At 35.8% G+C, this 16,912-nt stretch overlaps 1 protein-coding gene across 12 annotated transcripts in view; it reads right to left on the reverse strand.

Annotated features, from left to right (window-relative positions):
• Lrrc7 (leucine rich repeat containing 7) overlaps positions 1-16,912 on the reverse strand; it is a 486,713-nt gene that overhangs the window by 382,634 nt on the left and 87,167 nt on the right. For all 12 annotated transcript variants that reach the window (XM_063258479.1, XM_063258496.1, XM_063258477.1 and 9 more), the window contains exon 2: positions 1,603-1,700. In XM_063258479.1, coding sequence (XP_063114549.1) covers positions 1,603-1,700 — 98 coding nt within the window. The remainder of the gene's footprint in view (positions 1-1,602; positions 1,701-16,912) is intronic.

Raw genomic sequence — 16,912 nt, forward strand, 5'->3', positions numbered from 1 at the left:
TGCAGCCCTGTAGGCTGCATCTGTAATGAATTCTCTGGGGCCCAGACTGCTTGCTGTCTGGAGGGACTGCTTCAGAGATTCTATCCCATCAAGAAAAGGTAAATATTTTGCCTCTGTGGGTCATTTCATCTGGGGTTTATAAGTAATCAAGATTTGTAGTGTGACAATAACTCTACACCATACCTAAATTCACAGACAGTAGCTATATTTCAAAACAATTTTTTATGAAAATATGTATCATGTTGGAGTTCATCAATAAATGACAGCTGGTCAACTGTTGGTCTATGTAATTCAGTACCAGAGCTCCAACAGAATACTGTGCTTATGCTAAATAGTGACTCTATGAGAACTGCCAGCAGATATATTCACAAAAATACTGTTTTTAAATAAAATCCATAGTACTATGCCAGAATCAAATGTCTGTGTTAAACCAGAAAAGCAAACTCCAATGTTTCTTAGAGCCCAGTGAAACAAAACAAAACTTTTATGCAATGATCATCATATTATAAATGCTTTTTGCTTTAAATAAACATGAAATCTATCTTGATCTCCAAATTTTAGTTTTAATTGGGTAATTTGTACTTGAAAATACAGATTTACCAAATAAAAGAAGAACAACACTAACTGAATGACACAGGTGTTAGCTCAATCAGGTTATCTACACATAACACACAAGACAAAACTAAAAACTTTATCTGCAAAGTGTGTGCCCTGCTATAATGTACTTGGTCTTTACCAAGACCAGTGTACTTAGAAGTAATTTAATATGCCAATATAATTTTAGGAGTCTACTAAACTGCATACTTCAATGAGTCTGCTACATTAGCTTTGTGTGTAAGAACTACAGGTTCCCGTAAAAAGGAAAATTCAGATAATTTTTTTGTCACAGTAGAATGTTATTTAATTCTTTAAAAATAATTAATAATATGCACCATTTTGCCAACCTAAAATGTGAGTATTGTGTCAAGTCTCCAACAATCTACTATATGCTGTAGAATATAAATATTTAAATAAAATCTATAGATAATAACATGTTCTAATATTTAATAATTTGAAGTTAGACTAGCATGACTTTATGCTGTTATTTATACCTGGCATCTATCTTTGAAAACTTATGCTTATATTCGATTAAATCAAAGGCTTTTGATTTTGCAAGCATGTTTATATTTATGCTTTGGTATTTATTCTTTGGAACACAGTTGTTTTCAATGAATCTTTTCTTTTTAAAAACATGTTAAAAAAAGAACTGTGGTCGAATGGAAACTGAAAAGCATCCATTTAAAAATACATTTACAAAGCTTCTTTACACTGGGATTTCTTAGAACCATAGGCATGGTGCACACACAAAACTCACAGCCTCTTCCGTTCAAACCCTCAGCAGGAAGCTTGAATTCACTGACACATCTTATAGTGACAGATGAGTATCTTAGTCTCAACACTTGCACACATGAAAGATATGGTAGTTTGCTTTTTTAAAAAATCACCTTAATGCAACCAATACATAGTGAATGCTTATTTGTTCAGATATGTAACGCCTCCATTTCCCTATGCTACTCACCAAAATCTATCTAGATCACAATTAATCCTATTAAACATACTTACACTCCTCTTCAGGCCTCTTTCTAAGGGCTGCACGAACCTCTTTACAGGGGCTTCTCTGATATTGAGGGGGATTTCTTCCCCTTATTAGGTTCTCCATCCTGAAACAGAAAGTCCAAAGAGTATTTCAGTACAGAACCCTTCATAAATGGTAGGAATTCAGTCTCAGGTACAGTCACAACTACCCACAGAAGCCTGACAGACATCACTGTTCCTATTTATCAAGTGTGGCAAACGGGGAAATGGTAGGGGGTATCAGAGACTATGGACAATTAGCGAATGCATAGCTTTTCCATGACATTGCAAGTTTAGGAAGTTAGAAATATCCTGTGGAAAAAAATCATGCATATTTTTCAATTTGAAATTTTTATGGACTGAATATTTGTGTTCTATCAAAACTGATTTACCAAAGTGCTGACCCCCAAAGCAAAGGTATCTGTAAGTGAGGTCTTCCGGAGGTAAGTAGATTTAGAGGAGGGCTTGAGGGAGACACCATCATGATGGAGTTAGGGACTTATAGGATGAAGGACAAAGACCAAAACTTTTATTCTCCACCACAAGAAGAAAGCCACCTGCAAACCAAGAAGACCTACACAGAAAATGAACTTGCTGGTACTTGGTCATAAACTTCTCAACCCCAAAACTAGGAGACACATGTTTGTTATTTATTTCTTGAGCCTATGACAATTTGTGGTAGCAGCCCAGCCCAAAGAGAAGATACTGACAAATAAATAATTACTTGCAAGTTAGCACATTTATAAAAACATGGCTGTTGTTCAGAAAGTGTATCTTTCAAAAACATTTCACATCTCAGTTTTCAAAAGTACAATTGTTGCTTTTTTCTACACTAATGACTGAATCTGAAGGAGTTTCTAATTCCAGTAACTCTGACCTCTAGAGAAAAAAGGTTTACTGTATACCATGCTTTTCAGTGATTAACGGGTGGTGATGCCAACAGTCAGAAAATGATGAGTCCATCAAATGCAACTTGAGGGACCATCTCAACAGCATACACTTTGCGCTCAGAATCTTCTAGTTTCAATAAAGTTTATACTTTTCACCACTAACGAACACTTTACTGGTTTTTATAATGTAAACAAGAAGCTTGTTGAATGTCCTAGATTTGAAAATTCAAGAAAATAATAATATTTATGATTTTGAAAATATAGCATCTTAATGTCTACATAGTTATCCTAAATCAGAGCCATCACTGGTTTGGGTAGTTGTCCAAGAATGCATGCCACTGAAAACAGCACGGTTACTGGAGATGAGTTGGTGCAGTTTCTCCTGGGATTTGTGGTAAAGAGGTTTTTCTGTGTTTGTGATGTCTAGAAAGGAAAATGTGGTATCATAGAAGCAATTTTTAAAGTGGTGGGAATTGTGAGATAAATAACCTGCTGCCCTGGGTTAGTAACACAATGCTTCTCTTTTGAGACACTAGTACTGGTGCTTAAAAGCCCCCTTCCAAATAAGCTCCATGAAATTAATCCATTAGTATGTAGGGGCTATTTTGTGGTGTGTGTGTGTGTGTGTGTGTGTGCGCGCGCACATGCATGCAAGATAATGTTCCTATGATTGTGCATATAAAATACATGATTTGGCAAGCGTGTTTATATTTACCTATTCTTTGGAACATAGTTATTTTCAAAGAAACTTATTCTTTTTAAAAATATGCTTATAAAAAGAATTGTCTTCCCCTTTCCTAGTCATTTACTTATTTTTTAAACTCTGAGATAGGGTCTTGCTATGTTGCCAAGCTTTACTGTAACTTGCAGTCCTCAGGTCTCAGCCTCTAGAGTAGCTAGGATCACAGCTATAAACTACCCTGCTTACACTAGCCTAAGAAAATGTTTCTTAATATATATCAATAACTTCAATCTTACTTTCACTCCAACCTCATTTTAAGTGGGAAAGATTGTTATTTCTCTTAAGAATATGATAATACAATGAAAAGGAATCAGTTGGGCACCTGAAAAGTTTAAGACATAATCTGCTATACCACTGTATATGTATGGAGGAGGTGGTGATTCCCTGGAGTTTCACCACCAGGAACAAACACATAAACTAAATGATATCAAATTTTCTTGTTTCTGACATTAGTTAATTCAATGCATAATTTTGATTATATGTTTCATCAAATGCATGAATTTCCATGATGTTTTAATAGCAACTTAAGTAAATCTGCAATTATTCACCAGTATTTACAAGCTCAAAAGTTAAAAAAAAAGCACAAAAACTGTACATACAAAAGCCAAACAAAATTGTGTGTCATTTGAAAAATCAATTTTACTATCATTGTTCCACACTGACAGGGAACTACACGTTATTCTTGCTGGAAACCTATTTAAAACTCTCTTCCAGGGTCTATTTTACTTCTGTATCTCTGACTCTTGGATATGGAAAGACAAAAGTAGCCTAGTTCATTTCCACATGGCTGTACTTGAGGGTATATCTGGTGAGAAAGAAGCTTCCAAAGAAACTCTTCCCCTGGAGAGTTTTGCGTAAATGGTCTCTGTTGGTATCCAAGGTTGTCAAGTAGACTTCTGGGCAATCAGTGTATAACTCCCACACAGACAGGCCGCAGATTATGCTATGTTAATGACAAGGCCTGGCGGAAATGGGATGACCTTGCCTCAGGAATCAGACTGCCGGCCTCAAGCTTTCAGACTCTCTCAGACTGGTTTAGTTAAGGTTATTTGAATACTTTGTGCCTTCATTTTCTCATCAGTAAAATGCAGGCAAGATTAACTTGGTCCTGGTTGTGAGGATGGGGCAAGGTAACATGTACAGAGCTTTGCACCATGCCTGTTACCATCCAAGAGCTCAGAACTTGCAGCTATCATGCATCATGATTCACACAAATTAAAATGAATCATGAACTCCCATTTCCTAGCATGTCCAGTATGCTCGGAAAGCTATCAAAACTGGACTTTATTTAGTAAAGAAATTGAACAGTGGGCATTATGGAGAATAATATCTGACCGACAAATCTTTTGGTCATTAGAAAAACATGAAGTCTCCATCACTGTGAATGGCCAATTTCTAGAGATGAAGAAATTGATACAATGTACTTCACTTTTATCAAAAGATTTAAGTGTCTACTAATCATATTCTTCCAAAAATATGTACATGGTTATTCCCATGGGCTAGCTGAAGTGCCACATGTGCTATTGCTTTCAGAGTTTAGATGGTATTTCAGTAGTGAATAGTGACATCTGACCTTAGGAAGAATAATAATAATACCTCCAAGGTATTACAATTTACTGTTTATTGCATTTAATGCTTTCACAGCCTCCTGAAAGACCATTTTAAATATGAGGAAAGTAAGGCTGAGAAATGCCCATGACATTCTCATGGCCATGGAGAATGGCAGGATTGGGACAATTCATCTTTTCTCATTTTCTAATTTCTTCTTAATCCATTAGTTCCATAAATCTGCCACTAAATATTATAATCCCACTGAGACTCTACTGTGGAATATAACTTAAGAGTAGTTAAATTCTCCTTAAGCATAAAATTTAGTGTATACTTATGCATACTTGTATAAAATACCACACACTTTGTTGCTTATTAATCTGTTAACTACATGTTTGGTTTCAAGCATTTTACTAGTGTCCCTGAAAAGTTTGCTACTTCTGGTGACATTTTAAGTTTTCAGAAACCGCTGAAAATTAGGTGAAGCCAGAAAAATTCTCTATAAATTATGTATGTTATATACTAATGGATGAAAATATTAAAAAGATTAAACATTCCTTTTTCTTTGGAATGTTAAATGTTGTGTCCATTGAAAACCATACTTGGAAGCAAGTTAAAGGTTTTACAGAATACAGTTCATGTCCAAGCTGTTATAAACCTCCAAGACTTCTTTTTCTTAAGATTACACATTCGGCTTCAAACTCTTCCTCCAGTGTCATCTATGAGCTACAGTTTGCATTCCATGGTCAAACAGAATGACCACAAATGTAATCTTGGAGCACAGCCAGGATGCTGCAAAGCTCTTCTCACTCCTCTCGAGCTTAACAAGCCACTAGTGAGAGTGTGTTAGCAGTTCCAGCAAGGAGAGATTAAGTGTGATGTCCACAGGCAAAGATAGGTGCTCTAACAGTTCACAGAGGAGCTCAGCTTACATGGTCAACTGCTGAGAAGAAACAAAGGAAGCCAGATGAATATTGAACGGTGCAAAATAGCAATCAGAGTTATGTGCAAAAGGTGTCCACAGCCCTCTTGGTAGTGACTTTCTGATACAGCTAGGATTCCAAATGACCTCAGGAGGTTTGGACAAATCCAGATCCCCCACCCTGGTGCTTAAAGACTGTTGTGCTGAGGTCAAGTCCTGATTGATGTAATTTTAGCATTAATCACATCCTCAGGCTTGCACTTGCCAGATACTGATCTTTGAAAACCACCGCAAATAGAAAATAAACATAGGAGAATGTAAGGAAGGCAAGTTTATGAAATAATTCAGCTGCTGACACAGAGGTGGTGTGAAGGCCCAGGACAGAGTCTGCAGTTAGGATTGGGAACAATCAAAAATGAAGAGTAGCCAACGAAATACAACTGAAGCCTGGCAAAATACTTGATAGTCAGAAGAACCTGGATGTTGTGCATTTGTAAGGGTGATCATATTAATAGTGAAATAATTTCCTCCAACAGAATTTGGCAGATCCAGTCAGTAGAAAGGCTGGTGGTAATCTAGATGGGGTATGGATGATGAATGAGTGTCTGGTTGAAACGGACTTATGCTGGATGGACCAGGAATGACTGGTTCACTAGAGGACAAGATAGCTGCAGTAAGAGAATAAAGCTGTCAGGTGTAAGTATTCAAAAATTCCTATTGTTTGCCAGGTCCTCTGTAAGTTCTTTATGTATACATTTTCTGTCTTACTTTGCCTATTTTTAAGCTGGTGTCAGAGATATTAAGTGATTACCTAACATCTCAGAGAAAGCAAACACAAAAATTAAGATTTAAAACCAGGTTTTGTGTCTCTTGACAATTAATTGACACATAGCTGTGCAAAAGAACTTTTGCATGATGATGAAAACATTCAGTGCCTAAGCTGTTCAGGAGAGTAGCAAAGAGCCACACACTGCTATAGCACATTTTAACTGTGGCTAATGTGACGAGGGAACTGAATGTGAACTTCTGGTCTTAAAAATTTTGTTGAACTATTTAAGCTTTAAGACTGATTATGACTGCTGCATTTGGTGGCACAGCATGTCTAGAAGCCCCTCTACAATACAACTGACAAGGATATGCATGGCTCATGCTATGCTGGTCTGAAGACCCAACAGAAGTCATTCATGTACAACTAAACAAAACAGGCATTAAATTAAAAGCAGTGCCTACACATTCATAAATTACAAGGAAGAGCAGGATTTTCATATGAGTGCTATAAATAACAATAAGCAGTCTGCTCTACCCTGCCAGAGAAAGAGAAGAAGATAGTGGCAGAATGCTGTGGCCATCCATCCACTTGAAATCAAGTCTCTCCCAGATTTCCTTATCTGGTATTGGATTCCTGAAAAGGAGGACAGAATTGAAGAAGCAGTGGGAAGTACCTTGCTTTATCAGCGGGGCTTCAAAAGGAAAACTGAGCCCAAACCACAGCAGACCATGCCCTGACCAGAGACTACTGTGAAAGCGTGCATATTAAACACATGGTAGCCACTGAAGAGTCTCAAGTGTTTATAAAGATTCAATTTGAACTGCAAATGACAGTGCAAGAATAATCAATATGCAATTATCTCAGGCGAATATGTTGAGCTGATCCTTAATAAGAACAAAATGAATTTAAACAGCAAAGGTACTGTGAAAAAAGCCTCATATTTTAAACCACACACACTGCCCAGGAGTGTGAGATGCCTAGAACAGTAAAATATGTGAAGTTCTGTGGAACTAGCAATGATTTACCAAAAGAATAAGGACCAGCAATAGTTTCAGTGGGGGAAAAAATGTTCTTATTGTTACATCGCACATTTGAGGAAAGAGCGTATGATAGTAAAATTTCCTACCATTCTTTTTCAAAGAAATAAAATTCAAAATGGATGGATGACATTATGAACTGCTTGAAAATGTCCATCTTAGCTTTTGTGAACTAAAAATCGGAACCAAAATGTGACCAGAATATAACTTGCTCTACCAACACTGTAGTAAACAACTGTTCTACTGAGAAATCTATAAAATTAGGGACAGGGACACGGGTAACAAGGGGGAAAGGGTCAGGCTCCTAAAAAACTCCAGAAGTACGTGACTCACAAGGTCTTTTATTTTCTTTCCTCCTGCTTAAAATATTGTTTTCTTCAAAATTGCTATTTGTACCATCACAGACAATAAAATCGAACAACCCAGATTAAAACCATTCCAATTAATGAGTGAAAACATTATATGGCTTCAAACCAATATGATTGGGAATCATGATTACCACATACTTTTATGTATTCTTATCATTTCTTACACTAGGGAAACTATTCGGTATTTATACATGTGAGTTTATCTCACTTATGAGTATGATCTCAAGCTGCGTCCATTTATTTATAAATATCTCAATGTGATCATTCTTTATAGCTGAGTAGTAATCCGTTGTATAAAAATGCCACAACTTTTTTATCCATTCCTCAGTTGATGGACACTTAGGTTGTTTCCAAGATCTGGCTATTACAAATTGTGCTGCTAAAACATGGATGCACATATATCACTGTGGTATGCCATCAAACTGTTGTTCATCGGTTTCCATGGGTTTTAACATGTTGTATCTTATTATATTTTACTATATGTGACAGTATAAACAAAACTTTTTATAGGCAAAGAGATAATATAGAAACTGTTGTTTGTTTTCTGTTAGCTGGTTCTAAATACTCTGTAATTCTTACATTCTCTTAAATGGCGTCACACTGTCTTAATATGTTTGATGCTATAGTATACAAAGTTAGACTCAAATAATTCAAGGAAAGAGACACTATGGTGACTACTATTATGTCAGGTTATCTTGAAGTGAAACAGAATGATGCTTAAATTGTTCGGTTCTAACCTATGTTGTTCTGTTGCTATGTCCTCTTTTATCTCAATCTCTCACTTTTTAAAATTAATTTTTTAAAATTTTTTTTAATTAAGTGAAAATTAAATTTAAAAATAGTGGGATATATTACAGTAACTTTTTTGTTTTCCTATTAGCCTGATTTGAACTACAGTATTGCTCTCCCCATGTTGTTCTGTCTGATTTTACTATATTCTGTTTTGTTTGATAGTATCAAGTTTGAGGGTATAGCCAATCAGTTTGAAGGCAATAAGATTTACTATGATGCCCATTATGGTTTGACTATTATCTTCTTTTGAAGTCCTGTAAGGTCTCCAGTGTAGGTTTTATTGGTCTTGTTCTGTACTGTTTTGTTCAATTCTATTATACCTGATGATATGGGCAACTCTTTTCAAGATAACAAGAGGCATAATGGTAATCATTTTTAATCCCCTGGTATTCTATTTTTGCATCATATACTATGTCCATCCTTCTGTTCTGACTCTGTTTTGTTTTGTCACATTTGGTTTTATTCTCTTCAAAAAAAGTAATAACTATGGGAGCAATAAAACCCCAAAAGTGTAATTGTTATTATAAAAAAGAGAGGAAAAGAAAGTGGCCTAAAGGATACAACTGCATGTATATTTAAGTGTGTAGGATAGAAAACCATATTACTGAGTTTTTGTTGGATCATTGAACAGAACTGTCTGCAATCTCACTGTATGAATGTCTACTTTGAATGCTTTAATTTTGTAATTTGGACAACTGTTTCTAAGATGACAATATGTAATCTATTAACTAGTGATTTCTTACTGTATATTTTTAAAATTTTTTTCTTGAAATTCTGTACTACTTGTACCCTTTTACTGCTTTTTTTCTCTTTAAATAAAAAAATAAGTATTACTTGTTTTTTATACACACACAAAGCAAAGCTGCCATCAGAGTCTGTTACATGTATGAAGGCATCTTATTATCACATGGGTCCATAAAAGAGGGAGCTGATTTCTCTTAGTAAAGATTCATACAGAGGTGATGGTCTGTCTGAAAGGTTTATGGGCATGTTTACTTCTTCAATCATAAAAGAACAACCAGGTAAGTTTACTAATCTCAGAATTATGTAGAGAATAAATTCATTAAAACTACTAAAGTAAGTGAATAACTGGACATCTGTTTATAATAATTAATGACTTGTCATAACAATAGCAAGAATGAATAAAAAAGATAACCATAGAAATAAATCACTATGTACAAAAATATTCAAAAAATGTTTCTTTTATTCCCAAGAACAAGAACAGAGCTAGGAATGTAGACAAAAAGTTACTTGAGGGTGAAGATTCTTTAAAAAGTTCTAGTTATGCAAAGATAAAATTGATGTTAAAATATACAGAAAAACATATTTGGTGCCTTAATGAATTATTATCGATAAAGTTATGATAGTATAACAGACTACATGAACTGTTCATCTTTTGAAATTTTAATGGTATAGTCGAACTACTTAACAAATTTGTATTTGGAGTATGATACAATACACTACTCATGTAATTACCTGCCACCTAGACAGTAATGCAATTTAATAAAGTTATGAACCAAACATGATTCCCTTTCTGCTTTTTCTTTCCTGTCCCCTCACACTTTGACCTAAAGTGAAGATTTCTGTACGCTGGACAGCTCCAGGATCCTGTCAAAAGTCAAAAGGCTGAAGCTAATTGCAGAGTCCCTGGGTGAGTCTGGACCAAAAAGCAAAAGGATATGAGTTGAAAGGCTGATGAGTCTGAGCTGGAAGCCTGGAGGTGAATGAATACAGACCGGAGCTCCTCTGAATTAGCAAAGGTGAGCCTTTCCTCTTTCCCTTTTTATTCCACTTAGACTCTAAGCTTATTGGTTGGTACGCCCCACACTCAGCATGGGTCTTCCTTCTTCAGTAAGTCAGGCATTCAGACACACCCCGAACTGTGCCAAGCTAACAGGCATTTCTTATTCAAGTTATGACTTGTGTTCAGAGCCCCCTCCTCCCAGCCTCATATGGTCATAAGTGGCGCTTTTTCAAGGTGGCTGGATCTAGAGTGTGTGATGCTAGAATTGATTCATGGTGCAATGCTAGGCTCAAGGACACTAAGATTAAGGGTGTGCATGCTACTTCCCCTAAATAGCCTGGATAAGATTCACAGGATAGAAGGGGCTATGGTCATTCCTTACTGCTTTGCCACTCTCTTCTCACTGGTTGTATTCAGCAGTGCCACTCGGCTGTGTCCCTCCTCCATGGAGCCAGCTGATTATGGACTGAAACATCTATACACTGAGGGGGGAATAAACCTTTTCTCCTTTAACTTTGGGTGTCAGGTATTTTAACTCAACAAGGAGACAAGTAACAAAGACACAAGTTGACACTGTGATTAACTAGTACACTCATAGATTTGAAGGCTAAGTGCTTCCCTGGAGTTCTGCCTTCAGCCAGCTCTCCCTCTAGTTGCTACCTATGAACAGTCTCTGAATGGTAGTGACTACCACAGGCCAATAGTTCCGGCTCGCTGGAGAGAGTATTCCGAGTGTTGACACAAAGTTCTGGTATATTATTGAGAGTTTTTACATACACTTCTGACCACTCAAAGCAAAGACAGCATTTTTTAAAAAGGAAATGAATTATCATGATCAATCAAATGAATAGTCTTTAATGGTTGTGATGCATGGATGAGAAAAAGAAATCCTCCTGATAGCAATCATATTTGTAATTTCTAGTACTTTTTCAACCACAAAATACATTAAAGCTGGGTATTTTATGTTAGGATGAGAAAATGGAACATTCTGTATCATTTACTAGGGAAAGGAGAAGCAAGATGACTCACATATTTAGGAAAATTGGCTTCTGGGAAAAACTCATTTAAATTCTTATTTGAAACAAAATCTTCTAATAGCCTGCACTACTCAGATGGACACCATACCGTTCTGCACTGGTTCTAGGAGCCTTTAAAAAATCTTTGTTTCTTTTAAACATCTGTGGGGTCACTGTAAAATATCACTTCACTAGTCACACAGCAATTTCACCTTTAAGGTCCTTACTTGGCATTTCATTCTCAGTTTCTCCTGTAACATGGTAGAAAAGTTTGTTTCTTCCTCTGCTTTTGGTTATCTTTCACCAGCTTTCACAGAGGTTATGTTCTAAGGAATCCTATAGCACATGGTAAGTTTCTGTCTGACAACCTGTCTCCTTTAGGACTGTTCTGAATTCAGTAGCCAGAGGGTCTTTTCAAATCAATAGCCAAGGGGCTGGGGATTTAGCTCAGCAGCATAAGCACCTGCCTTGCAAGCAGGCGGTTGTGAGTTCGATCCCCAGTACTGATAAAAAAAAAGAAATCAACAGCCAAATTATGTCACTGTAGGATATCCAGGATGCTGAGGGGTTCCCATTTCACTAAGAGCAGAATCCTTATGATGGCCTTTGAGACCAGGCCTATTTGGGAGTCTATAGCCTCTCTTTACCATCCTTTCATCTCCAATGGTGTAGGTTTGTACAGGTTTGATTGACTGAACCTGAACAATACCATATACTCCTGCCCTCACCCTCTCTCCTGACAGTTTCCTCTGTCTGCAGCCCCTTGCCTTGACCACATCTTTGTTCAAACATTTCTCTTTCAGTGCTGCCCATCCTGCCAACCATGGTGAATTCCACACTGCTAATGACTTGCCAAGAGCCCACTTCTGCACTAAAACTCTTGCTCTTCCTGATGAGGCTCTAATTTTTCTTTTACCCTAGGGCCTCTGAACTTCTAACACCCTCTCAAAACGAAGGGGGAAAAGTCCACATGTGCTTTAAAAAGGATGGATATTAATTTACATATTTTTCTTCCATTAACTAGAGAGATATATGTGTGTACTTCTCTCCATATGATGGCCCATTTAACTAATTTTTATAGTTCCATTATTTTTTGCTTAATATAATTTGAAAGTGTGTTACTGAACATACAGAAGTGATAACATTCTTATGCACAGAACCTTTTATTATTCTGTAATAATTATGATATCTAAAAATATCATTTGCCTGGAAATCTGTTTATTTGATAATGCAGTTGCAGTATTTCTCAAGTAGTGATTGCTTGGTATATTATTCTCTCCACTTTGGCATTGTGTGGACCCAGTTTAAGAAATTTCTCTAGGAAAAAATGGATAGTATATTTTAAGTCTCACTTTCTAAAAAGTTCACTTTTAATCAAAATCCATTTGCATAACTGATTTATTTATAATTGGACATTTACTACCTTATTTTGTGACTTACATTTATATAAATTTTGTCATTTTTTCTTCCCTTATATTGAATTGAGATTTTTTTTTCTTTTTCCTTTTTATCGGTACTGGGGATCGAACTCATGACTGCCTGCTTGCAAGGCAGGCACTTATGCTGCTGAGCTAAATCCCCAGCCCCTGAGATTTTTAAATTCTATTTTTGTCTTATATTTTACAGATTATGATTTTTGTGTCTAAATATATGCATATATACAATATTTGCTTGCTATTTTTCATAGCATCTGCCATTCTGATTATTTCCCTAGGGTCTGAAGATCATCCTTTAAAATCTTTCTTTGAAGCCATGCCTGCAATTCCAGCATTCGAGAGGCTGAGGCACGAGGATCCTTGTGAGTTTGAGACCAGCCTGGGCTACAAAGTGAGCTCAAGGGCAGCCTGAACGGCATAGTGAGACCCTGACTCAAAAAAAAAAAAAAAAAAAAAAAAAAAAAAAAAAAAAAAAAAAAAAAAACCAAACAAACAAAAAAAAAACCAACTTTCTTCCAAGTGAGTCAGGAGATTTTTAAACCACGTTAGTTAGTTGCTGTTTAGCTGAAAGTATCTACATTTAGCGTATCACAGAAGATGGCTCGGTTAGCTGAAGAATGAAATGTGCACAGTTACACCCTACAGCTGATGCAGTGTGCTACTGCTGGCATCTGGCCTCCTTTCCTGTAGCGACAGCTGGAGGTCTCCAGTGTCCTGTAATCCCTCCTTTCCGCGTTTTCTTAGACACAGAGGTGAAAGCGGTGGCCTGCTCTCTGTTCACCGTGGGATGTGTTGTTATCCACTGTCAGTGTCTTTCATTCTCTCAGTCCTGTTTTTACAAATCCATCTAGTTTTATGTGTTCCTGCCTTTACTCACATTTTCATCTGAATTTCTTGCAACTTGTATTTTGGAAAACCTGTGACCTGAAAACTTGGTGATGTGGTTTTTCTCTTATTCCTGCTGATTATGATTTATAGGGCCAGGTTTCTTGTGGTTCCTAGCTTATATGGTCTGTGATTTTTATATATGATTAGCTAATTTTTCTTTAACAGTTATCCCTCAGGATCCTGAGTCCTTCAGTGAAGTGTACTCTCCTCCAAAGGCTCTACCAGCCATTAAGAGAAATTCAAGATCTTCCCATCTGGCAGATGCTTGTAAGGTACTATCTACCTAAATTCTTACTGACATTTTAAAGATTTCCCCTTATTTTTGCTTTCATTTGTCTTTTTCTTTTGCCAGGGCAATAACTCATTTAAAGAAATGTCATTTATTATGTTTGAAGCTATAGTATATGAAGTTATATTCAAATATTTCAAGGAAAAAGACACTATTATTGAACAGGGTTACTTGGTGGTGAAGCCCTAAGTTGCTGAAACTGTCATGCTTTGACCTGTACTGTTATGATGTCATGTCCTCTTTTATCGCAATCTCTTCCTTATTCATTAAAAAAAATCATTTAGTTATTTTTTTATGATTTTTTTAATTAAGAGGAAAAAATCAAAAAAATTAGCAGGATATATTATAGTAACTTACTTTATTTCCTATTAACTTGATTTGAAGTCCTGTAATACGCCCACTCTCTTGTTTTGACTGATTAGACTCTGTTCTCTTCTGTATGATAGTATCAATTTTGAAGGTAGAGGCAACTACTTTGAAAGCAATAAGATTCACTATGATGCCCATTCTGGTTTGACTATTATCTTCTTTGGAAGTCCTGTAGTGTTTACAAGGTTTAGGTTTTATTGGTCTTGTTCTCTACTGTTTTGTTCAACTTTTTAATACCTGATGAGATAGACAATTCTTTTTAAGGAAGCAAGAGACACTATGGTAACCATTGTTGATAACCTTGTACTCTGTTTTTACATCATGTACTATGTCTATCCTTGGTTTTGACTGACAGCTTTGTTTTGCCATATTTGACTTTATTCTCTTCCAAAAAAACAAAGTAATAAGAACTAAGGAGTAATAAAACCCAAAATGTGTAAATTTTGTTGTAAAAAAGAGAGGGAAAAAAAGTGCTCTAAAGTATACAACTGCAAGTGTGTTTAGGGGTGTTAAATAGATGCCCATATTAATGTTTTTGGTTGGATCTTAAACACAACTGTTTGCAGTCTCACTGTTTGAATGTCTACTTTGTATGCTTTGATACTGTGATTTGAGCAACTGTCTCTAGGATGATAATTGTTAACTGGTGATTTCTTACTGTTTTTTTTTTTTTTTTTTTGTAGATCTGTATTAATTGTACCCTTACACTGCTTTGTTTTGTTTTGTTTTTTCTTTTTCCTTTTAAATAAAATTTTTAAAAAAGAAAAGAAATGTCATTTATAATAAAAACTGCAAAATTCAGTAGAACATAGGCATAATCAAGGACTTTCTGAACAGCACAAGAAATAATACCAAACACCAACAAATGGGATCACATCAAATTCAAACCCATTTGCACAACAAAGGAAATAACCAACAGAGAGAAGGGACAAACTTGGGATTGAGAAAAAATTTTTGTCAGCTATTCCTGGGACAGAGGACTAGTATCTGGAATATATAAAGAACTCCAAAAATTTAGATCCCTCCCAAAATAAAAGATTCAATAAAAATGAACAGCCAAGTTGAACAGACACATCTCAGAAGAAGTAAAAATAGCCAAAAAGTACATAAAAAATGTTCAACATTTCTGGCCATTAGATAAATGCAAATTAAAACAATAACCTTACTCTAGAACGAATGACTATCATCAAGAAATCAAATCATAATAAATGCTGCTGAGCAGTAGGGACAAAGGAACCATTCTCCAGGAGGGAATGGAACCTAGAACAGCCATTAAGGAGTAAGTGTGGAGACCCTCAAAAACTAGAAATAGAAATTCCACTTGACCCTCCTAACTATTTTCCTGAAATAGTTACAGATATCATGTTACAGTGATCCATCCATACCATGTTTATAGCAGCACAATTTGTAACAGCTTAATCTTGTAAATGGCCTACAGGCTTATCAACAGATGACTGAATACAGAAAATGTGGTATTATACACAGTGGGTACTACTGTGCCATGAAGAATGATAAACATGAGACATTCATAGGGACATGGATGAGACTTGAGCCTATAAGATTAAGTGAAATAAGACACACAAGCTTAAATATTTCATGGTTTCTCTTCTATATGGAGGCGGAGAGAGAGAGTGAGAAAGAGCGAGGGGGAGAGAGAATACGTAGGAAGTAATGTTTTTAAAATCAATGGAACAAGAGATGGGGAAAGGAGAGGAGAGAAAGGAGACGGAAAAAGAACTGAAGGACAGTGGTGAAAATGGGAGAGAAGAGACTAAGCCTTGGGAAGAGACTAAGAGGCACAGGAAGGGAGAGAAAGTTTAGAAGATGAAACCAAAGACTTCAGATGGTTATGTGCATGTACTGATTCTTCACAATAAGTGTAATCATTATTGTACTGCAAACACATACTAACAAAACCTTAGTAATTATGAAAAGAAATATGGTTTATATTTTATCCAAATATTTCAGGTTTCATTCCCATGGAAAAGGCACCATCAGGACATTTTGTGCTTCATCTTGACAGTAATAAAAATCACATAATTTGTTTAAAATTAGAAATTCAGTTGTTATGATGACATATTTTAGAAGAGACCAAAACAAGTTTTGAAATTATTTAAAACAATGACATTGTATTTAAAAATCTGGGAACTCTGACCTTAGAAATGCTAAGTCTGTTCGCCGTTTAAGAGGCTCAGGTAGAAAGCAGGAAAGAAAAGATTCACTTTTCATTGTTTCCAATGAAAGTATTATATCAAAGCATTATTTTGTATTATATCTAAGCATTATTGCTAAGAATATATATTATTATTTCAGGCTCAACTAAGGTCATTAAATGCCTACACCATTAGCATAAAAGTGATAAGTTGAGAAGTAGCTGTCATCAGGTACTTTGGGAAAAAAGTCAATAAAAGAGTACATAGATTTTAACCAAGAAATTCCCATCATTTTCAATATTAATGTAGTCAAGAAATTTATTTCACTTGGCAGA

The sequence above is a fragment of the Cavia porcellus genome, unplaced genomic scaffold (genome assembly GCF_034190915.1).
Source record: "Cavia porcellus strain 051 isolate PalLab524CR breed Dunkin Hartley unplaced genomic scaffold, mCavPor4.1 scaffold_1, whole genome shotgun sequence".
NCBI classification, from domain to species: domain Eukaryota; kingdom Metazoa; phylum Chordata; class Mammalia; order Rodentia; family Caviidae; genus Cavia; species Cavia porcellus.